The 10,074-nt window shown below is 37.5% G+C and overlaps 1 gene segment (V, D, J or C); it reads left to right on the plus strand.

Annotated features, from left to right (window-relative positions):
• Window positions 1–3,347: 3,347 nt before the first annotated feature.
• Window positions 3,348–4,295, plus strand: LOC110342014. The segment is given in 2 exon segments: window positions 3,348–3,430; window positions 3,799–4,295. Coding segments are annotated over 2 exon segments (546 nt in total).
• Window positions 4,296–10,074: the final 5,779 nt, after the last annotated feature.

A 10,074-nucleotide genomic window follows, 5' to 3' on the forward strand; every position in this document is an offset into this window, starting at 1 on the left:
AGAGAAACATAGCATGTACTCTCTCATATATGGGATTTAGACAAAGATCTGGGGAGTGGCAGCCAGAGAGTCTGGGAAACAGAACCTCCATTCAATGGCTGATGGAAGCAGAGGCAGACTCCCACAGCTAAACACTGAGCAGAACTCAAGGAATACAGTGAAAGATAGGGAGGACTGATGAGCAAAGGTGTTAAGACTGGGCTGGTTTAACCCTCAGAAACAATTGACCAGACAAGGGTTAGCGCTTGAATCCTAGACTGATGGCTGGGAATCCAGCATCGGACTGATCAAGAACCCCTGAATGTGGGTGTCAGTGAGGAGGCCTAGGTAATCTATTGAGACTTGGGTAGTAGAACAGTGTTCATCCTGGGTATACAAATGGACTTTGGATGCCCTTCCAACAATGTGAGATGCACTTTCACCCTGGACTCTTGTGGGAAGGTTGAAGCCCTTCCATGGATGAAATAACAGACTATGGACATCCCCATGGAGGGCCTAACCCTCCCTGGGGAAATAAGGTCATATTGGAAGGGCTGGTGGAACGGAGTGGGAGAAGGAGAGGGAAAGGGAGAGTGACCTGGAATTGACATGGTAAACAAACTTGTTTCTAATTTAAATTTAAATTTAAAAATAAAATTAAAAAAGAAATTCTCCCAGTGAATTTTTCCACAGAGTAGTTTCAAGTGAAAACAATGTCACTTAGAAGAAATTCTAGAGCATCTGGGTTGTTTTTTTCATGTTGGGGAAGGACAAAGCAAACTACAGTGCTTCTTCTTCAGTATGTTCATGTTCTGCCTTCATGTTCTTTGAAATATATTCTTATCAACAACTCCAACCCCACTGTATAGTCTTAAGTAAAATTTATTGGTAATTAGTGGTCTTGATATCTGGTGCAACCTCAAATAAAGTCCTCTCATTGCCTCCTAAGGACTAATCCCCTATAAGCTCGATGAATCTTTACCAGTTTGGAGATTTTCCTTCTTTCATTGTTGCATGATAGAAATTCACTAATGAACATTTCATATAGGAAAATCTCTATCATGTTCAAAAATATTTTATTTCTTTGATAAACTTCTTTCACATTTTCCAGTTATAAATATCATTTGGAAATGGTTGAATAAAATGTAGTTATTTTTTGATATTCAAACATGCAAAGATAGCATCTAAATTGGAGATCTCCAGGGAAGAGGGTCCTGCCTTTGAAAATTTGATACCCTGTGGAAGAGTAGTAAAAATAGTATAGGAGTCAGAGTGAATGCAGTGCATTAAGAGAACATGGCACACTGAATCAACAAAGTTGGTCTCAAATGCTCTCACAGAGACTGAGTAGGTGTAGAGCCTACATGTTTCTGCACCAGATATTTTGCATATACATTATGACTGTTAGCTTAGTGTTTTTGTAGGATTCCTAAAAGTGGGAGCAGGTGTATCTCCTACTATTTTTCTGGTGCTTGAGATTTCTTTCCTCCTAGTGGCTTGACTTTTCCAATCTTAATATGTCAACTTTCATCTTGTCTTTTTTATCTTTTTCTCCTTTTTGGCTGTTGTCTCTTGGAGTGTCACGACCACCCTTGACCAGCAAGAATGACGCAGCAATGACAAATCTTCTTCTCACAGTTTATTTGGGAAACTTGCTTACAGGGAGTGGGCCCGACCCCAGGAAGTTGAGGCTTAATATACTCAGCGATAGCCAATCAATTACACCCAGGTGGCACACTAGGATAGGTTGTCACCACGCAGATCTAGAAGGGTACTTGGCCTTACTCCTAATAAGGAGTTGTTTACTTACTGAGCGCACTCACCATTGGGTTGGTGGTATGTGGAAACCGGCGCCATCTATTGGCACTGTAGTCTGCAGCACCCAACTTTGGAGGCTTGCTATTTTTTGAAAAGTAAATGGAATGGGAGTAGAGAAACTAAAATTTGGAGGTATTGTATGAGAGAATGTAACAGAAATATTAAAAACCCAGAGAGAAGCTGAAGATTAGAGAAGCAAAACAGCTAGCCAGTAAGTAGTTCTCACGTCGACCAATGTTCTGATCTGAGGGGCAATCTACTGAATTCCAGATTGCCTCTGAAGACCTTACTGCTCTACATTAAGCCTCAGGATCCTAGCCTGCCCTCTGAGACCACACAAAGCTCCTTTTATACTCTCTAATGCTGGGATTAAAGGCATGGACATCCAATGACTGAATTCTCCTTTGTGTAAGCTGCTTCTCTTTTTAGACCGATTTCACTCTAGTGTAGGCCAGGGTTGACTTGTAATCACAGAATTCCATCCACCTCTGTCTCTTGAGGCCTGGGGAAATGGTGTGTGCCATCACTGCCCAGCCTCTATGGCTGTGGCTAGCTTTGCATCCTTATTCTTCAGGCGAACTTTAGTATGTCATAATAATATATCACCACAAGAGCAGAGTCTATTTTCAATAAAAAGACATTTCTTCATCTTGGTGATGAGCCTGTGTGTGGAAGATTAGTTGTGATAAAAATGTGACATCTAAAGTCTGACAGTCAGTCTCTTATTGTTAGCACTCAATCTACTGCATTTTTATATAATATACACAAACTTTACAATTGTACAGATTTCTAGATGGTAACACTATATAGATTTGAACACATATTTATCGACTTAAACCTCAAGATCTCAGTCTCAGAAAGTTTTCACCTTTTTCTTGAGTTCTAATATGGAAAAAGCAGTATGTAAATCTTCCCACTAAGAATTAGTTCGTAGATTGTTGTGTCAGCCTCTTTTTTTTTCTATAGTGAAATGGTAGAAATTCTGTTCATCTAACTAAAATTTGACTAAGTAACCTCATATATTGGGAATTACATACATGTTTTTACAAGTTCATTCCTCCTTATCAGTATTTAATGTTTCAACATACTTGTGATAAGTTGCCATTAGAGAGTTATTTGTCAAGTAGAAATGAGGATTACTTGTCTCTTCAGTTTTCTTGATTGTATTCCCAAATCTGACAAAACCAAAACAAACAAAATAAGGCAGGCTTAGACAGTAAGATGCTATGCTGAAAAACATTAGCAAATACAAAAAGTGTTGAAATGATTGCCTTGATTCTCTGGTACACTGGCCCCACAGACCATGTCTCTGTTCACTCATATCAAAGCTTTCACAGTGGAGTCTATCTGACCCCTGATGTAGACAGCAGAGTCTGTATTCATTCTTCTACAAACACAGACAACATTTGCCAGTTCACTTTTAAGAGTGTGCTTTTCTCTCCTTGGGTTCTTTATACACAGTTGTACTCACCACATGATTTGCATATTGTTCCTGAGGGATGACCTCTTCTTGCAGGTCAGTGAGAAAAGCTAGCCCCTCTTTGTGCCTTGACTACTCAGGACTCTTCATATCAAATTCTGAAAATGAGGTGCCCTGCTCACCTCCTGGGGCTGCTTGTGTTCTGGATCCCAGGTAAGGAGAGAAACAACTATGAAGAAGAAGAATGTGGAGGGATGGGGATTTCTGGGGCCCTATTGATGTGGATACATATTATGTCCATGCATAAGATTGTCAGTCTTGTTGTCTAGGAAGGACATTTTGAGGTTTAGAGGGTGAAGGCCGAAGAACCTGTGCTCTTGTGGCAACTCTGAAAATTACCAAAACACATGGTCCAGGTGATTTCTAGAAAGTCTCTATGCCCTTTTCTACATAGATGTTAATTAAACATTTTTAGAATATAAACACAGTCAAGAAAACAGTAAATAGAAAAATAAAGGAAGGGAAATTCATCCTATAATATCATTTTGTTTGTAGATAACCTTTCATTTCTTTTATTTCAGGGAGCATTGGGGATATTGTGATGACCCAGACTGCACTCTCCAATCCTGTTCCTCTTGGAGAGTCAGCTTCCATCTCCTGCAGGTCTAGTAAGAGTCTCCTATACAAGGATGGCAAAACATACTTACATTGGTTCCTACAGCGACCAGGACAGTCTCCTCAGCTTCTGATCTACTTGGTGTTTAATCGTGTCTCAGGAGTCCCAGATAGGTTCAGTGGTAGTGGATCAGGAACTAATTTCACACTGAAAATCAGTAGAGTGAATAATGAGGATGTGGGTGTTTATTACTGTTTGCACAATGTAGAATATCCTCCCACAGTGACACAGCCCAAATCAAAAACCTCTCTGCTTGAAGCTTTAAAGTTGCCTCAAAAGTTCTTTGCTTTGGGTTCAAACATTCAGTCAGCATTGCTGAAAATGCTTTTAGGAGTCATTTGTTTTTTCTCTCAGCTACTGTGCCAATTAACCCCCTGGAATGGGTTCTTCCATGAGAATTGATGCTGGAAGATGGAGAGACAGAAGCTTATCTGCAAGGAAGAGATGTCTCGCAATGTCTTACATCATGAGAAAAATTCAGTCACTTATAGTAAGTGTTAGATAGGATATCTTGAGCAGAAAAAAAACTTCAATGTGATTACTTTTGACCCAGTATTTAGTCTTTAATCTCATTTCCAAAAAACAGCAGGCACACATATTTCTTTGGATGTATTTGTCTCATATTCCATAGTGGTCACACTGAATATAATTTTCCTTTCTCCTTGTTACTGTCAAGTTGCTTATTGAGCACAGGTTGACAGGTTAGGCTATGGACATAATATTTGATCCCACATTATGAACCAATAAAAAATTTCCTGAGACTTTGTAAAAGGAAGTTGATGAAAGATTCAACAAAAGCAGCTGAGTCCTAAGCACAAAGGGTCCTTATATATTCAACAAGGAATTATAATCTAAAATATAATAAGAACTAAAACTATAACCAAATTAATCATAAAGAAAACTAATAGCTCAATAAATAAATGGGCTAAAGAAATAACCAGACAGTTCTCAAAAAATAAACTACAAATTCATAATAAACTACATTCATTGTGACTATATAATTGCCACCTCTTATGTAATATTCCCTGAGTATTTCAAATAAGATTTGATATAGAAACTCTTGTTTGTGGTTGAGCATAGCAATAACACTCTTTCTTTGCCCTTTCACGATTTGTGAGTTTCTGTGTTTGCCACAATTCACTGCAAAAGGAAATATCACTAATGATTTCTGAAAGTAGTGTTAATATATGTATAAAAAGACATATTTGCAAGACAGATTGACATTGAGTCTATTTAGCAAAATAGTAAAAGTTGGTTGCATCTTAAGGTCTTTGTTTTTGTCAGATTTTCATCATAAGGTATGTGCTTCTTCTAGTGGGGCACGTCTTAAGCCAAAAAATTGAAAAGATATTAGATAACCAATAACATCTGTGTCAGTCATAGTTACATGATTAAATCTACATTCAAGGACATTATTGCAGTTCTTAGGTTTCATAGCTTCATAAACATGTTTATTTTTTGTGCCTCAGCAACTCATATAACACATTTCTTACAGTGAATTGTAATCATCAGGCTCTCCATTCTCTCTGATTAATACTGGCTTTATTTCTCCACATCATTCTGCAAATGTGTGTAGTGTCTATAGAAATAGCATCTCAAGATGAATTTCTGTCTGGGAACACCTTCATTTGAATACAGTATTTGTGAAAATCATCATGACCACAAGCAATTTATAGAAAGGAATTATTTTGATTTATGGCACAAGATTAGAATCCTTGATGGTAGAGAGAGGCCATGGTGGTTGGAGCAGGAGGTGAGAGCTCAATTATTATTATTATTATTTTTTTTTTGGTTTTTCAAGACAAGGTTCCTCTGTATTGTTTTGGAGGCTGTCCTGGAACTTGATCTGTAGACCAGGCTGGCCTCAAACTCACAGAGATCTACTTACCTCTGCCTCCTGAGTACTGGGATTAAAGGCGTGCACCACCAATGCCCGGCAAGAGCTCAATTCTTGAACTGCATGAAGGAAGTATTGTAAAAAAGTGGAATGGTATACGTCTTAGAAATCTCAATAGTTGTCCCCCAGTATCATACCTCTTCCAGCAAGGCCATACCTCAATTAAGTACAGTGACAGCAATTGGGGACCACATATTCAAACATTTGGATAGCTGGCATACATTCTCATTCAAACCACTACAGCAATTAAGAACTATGATAATCACCTAACATATTTAGGGTATCTTCAGTATAACAATTTTCAAAATTTTGAAGGAAGTATACCAAACCTTGTGCAGGGATTTAGTTTTCACAATCCAAAGTTTCTGGGATAAGCAAAATGTTGGTTAACGGATAAATCTACATAAACCTCTTTATATTAATAAGAATATGCATGAAAATTACCAAATAATGTGTTGTTTCAAGGCTTTTTTATAGCATCATTAATGATAAGTTTCCCTTTCTCATCTCCTATTTGGTTCTTTCCTCCCATGCATCTCCACGCTTATAATTGCCTGTATATAATTCTCTCTTCCCCTATCTGTGTGCTATTTCCCCCACTCAGGGTCTTTCTTTCCTTCACATTAAGCTCACAACTCTACAGGCTACCTTACAGAATAAAACCTTTTCCAGCTATTTCAAGTTGCATGGAGCTTTTATGATTTCCTTTTAGTTTCTATTCAAATAATGAATAGATTTTTTAACAATAAAGAAAAGGAAGTTATGTTGATTGCAGGAAACTGAATTCAATGGAAAAGATTGCCATAATACTTGAATTCAGGATATGAGAATTACAATTATCCCATGTTTTCTCTAATGTCTGTTCTTTACAGAAAATCATGTGTGTAAATAACAAATTAGAATTGAAATTTTCTATAGGAGTGAACTATTTTGGTGTCATGGTTTTGTAGGACACTATGATGAATAACTAAGGGCCTAGGCATTTCTTATAAAAGTTATTAATGCTGTGCACAGTCAAATGGAGTGGCACCTGTCAGCATGCAAAAGATTGAAAGAGCATCTGTAAATTGACAACTAGATTCAAATATAATATTTTTGTAAAAAGTGGTGATATATTATTTGTGAGGTCAAGGCCACCCAGGTATTCATAAAAATGAATCAGTCTAAAAGAATAACAGAGCTCATGACTTTAATCCCAGCATTAGGGAGATAGAGACAGGAATGATATGGCTGGGCAAATTGAGTAATATAAGGCTAGAGAACTCATTGTAGTCTGAGTGAATCTGAGGAGCAATCTATGATTCTGAGGCTTCCTGGAAAACAGTGTAGTCTGGAGATGCAACCTGAGGTTTGCTGGGTGGCCACTTTAGTCTGACCATTGATAGATTTGAGAACTCTGTAGTGGCTGGATGCTTTGCTTCTCTGATCTTCAGCTTGAATCCCAATATCTCTCTCTGGGTCTTTTGTTGCAACAAAAAATGTTGAGAAAGAAGTTGAGAATAGAGAGAACTGTGTCTATAGGATAAAATATCCTCAAATTTAATATTTGTATTTATGAAAATTTAGCAAAATAACTTTAAATGCTGTTTTATCCATATTGTCAATTTTATGCTACCCCCTATTCTTCAGATCTTAGTGTTCTTAATGAGTTAGATTTAATATGTCTCAGAAACTGTTTCTAAGACTTATGGATCATATCCCTGAATGGTTATCTTGGGAGGGACAAATACCAAGAAACTTCTTAACCTCAATTTCAGCTTTTATTGGATAAATCCCCTTAAGCAACAACATGACAGGGCGGGTGTGTTTTGTATTTCTCTAGGTTAAGAAGCAGTTTAAGCTGATTTTCCATAGCCTTCCCAAAGTTTTTCTAATGCAGTGGTCTCTGACCTTGTCTTAGAAAACCATTGTCTTATGCATCCAGTGCCCCCATCACTAATCCAGAATTTCATACTGATGCCATTTTTGTTCAGTGATGAAAGAATAAAGACATTTTACATCATCTTCCTCATAAAGGTATACTTAGCTAATGCATGACTCTTCCAAAACAGCTACATACCTCTGAACATACATATTTTTCTGTGGGGAGATCTGTCCACGAATATCTCAGATAAAATCTCAGTTGTAGTCTTCTCTTGACTACCAGTGGCTGCTCAGTAGAAAAATGAAATGAGGGCATCCAGTATTGTTCCAGGGGCTGATGATATTTTGGATGGCTGAGAAGAAAACAGAGATGAACAAGAATGGAGGAGAAAGAACCAGCACTTAATGAGACAATGTATTTTTGTCCTTCTCGTACTGTTTGTGGTAGAGTCCAGGGCAGAGCTTACCACGGACAGCCTGCTAGCTCTCCTTAGTTGCTAAGAGAAGTGCAAATTTGTTGCAATTGGGTAACTTGGTCTTACTGTGAGATTCCTAATATTGACAACAGGGATTCTCTCTGAAAGAGTTACCTGAGTTTTGGATTCTTTTCTTCCCACTGGATTACTCCATAAAGCCTTCATAGAAGAGCAATCTCCCTAGTCTCACTAAAACTTGGTATATCATGGAGGGCAAATAGCCATTAGATGTCAATCTGTATCTGAAGAGAAACAGTGGGGGAGGATGGATGGGTTGAGGGTAAGAATGAATTGGAAACAGGAACTTGGAAGATGGGAGAGAGTTGGAACATTGATTGGGATGGAAAGTAATAACAACAAAAATAAACCAGAGACAGAAGCAGCGGGCAGAGAGAAAGAGAAAGAGAGAGAGAAAGAGAGAGACAGACAGACATACAGAGAGAGAGAGAGAGAGAGAGAGAGAGAGAGAGAGAGAGAGAGAGAGAGAGAGACTATCCAAAATCAGAAATGGAAAAGGATTCATAATAATGGATACCAAGGAAATCCAGACAGCTATTATGTCTGGATTTATACTCCACAAAATTGGAAAATGTAAGAAATGACAGTTTTCTCCACAGTTACCACTTACAAAATTTAAGGCAAAACCAGGTGGACAATCTATACAAACCTATAAACTCTAAGGAAACAAAGTCAGTTATTAAAATCTCCCAAGCAACAAATGCCAAGAGCCATGTGGTTTTAGTTTTGAGTTCCACTACAATTTCAAAGAAGATCTAATACCAATTATCCTTAAATTATTTCACAAATTGGAACAGCAGGAACATTGCTGGATCCACTTTATGGAGCCAAAAATCACTGTGATACCCGATACACAGAAAACACCAACACAAAGGGTGTTATACACCAATTTCCTTCATGAACATTGATGTAAAAATATTAAATAAAATATGGGCAAAACAATCCAAGAACACATCAGAAGAGTCATCATCATGATCAAGTAAGCTTTGTACCAGAGATGCAAGGTATGACCCAACATATGAAAATCTGTCAATGTAATCTACAATATAAACACACTAAAAGGAAAAAAAAACATTATCCTTTCATTGGATGCATTAGAAGCCAGTGACATAATTCAACAGCACTTCATGATACAGTTCTTGGAAATATGGCAATTTACAGCAAGCCTGTAGCCAACAGCAAAATAAATGGAGAGAAATTCAAAGAAATTACACTAAAATCTGGAAGAAGACAAGGTTTTACACTCTCTCCATACCTACTCAATATAGCACTTGATGTTCTAGCAATAACAATAAGGCAACCAAAAGAAATAAAAGGGATATAAATTGGAAAGGAAGAATTCAAATTATAACTATTTGAAGATGATATGATAGTATAAAGAGAAAACTCCAAAGTTATACCAGGAAACTTCTGTAGCTGATATATACATTCAGCAAAGTAGCAGGATCTAAGATTGACTAAAAACTCAGTAGCCCTCCTATATTTAAATGACAAACTTGCTTAAAATTAAATCAGGGAAACAGCATTCGTCAAGAAAGTGAAAGGCCTGCTTGATAAAAACTTCATGACTCTGAAGAAATATTTAGAAATAAACAGATTTATTACAGTGACTTAAACCATGTAGGCTCATAGTCCAACAATTGCTGTGTTCACAATGGAGAATCAGAGAAAACAGTAGTTGCTTGGGCATGGAGTTTTGATACATGTCCCTAATGGTAAAGATGGACTGAATGTTTCCTAGAGAACAGCAGGATTTTAACTCAATTTGGAGTTCCAAAGAATCATAATTCTTATGTCAGTAAAGCATGGCTACAGCAGTGGCAATAGAAGGGACATAGATAGTGTTTATGAAACTGCCATCAAGTATGATGGACTCACCAGCAATATTCAAGGGCAAGCAGGATTGGAAGCAAAAGATACTCTCTCA

Source organism: Mesocricetus auratus, unplaced genomic scaffold (genome assembly GCF_017639785.1).
Source record: "Mesocricetus auratus isolate SY011 unplaced genomic scaffold, BCM_Maur_2.0 Super-Scaffold_100676, whole genome shotgun sequence".
Lineage (NCBI taxonomy): Eukaryota > Metazoa > Chordata > Mammalia > Rodentia > Cricetidae > Mesocricetus > Mesocricetus auratus.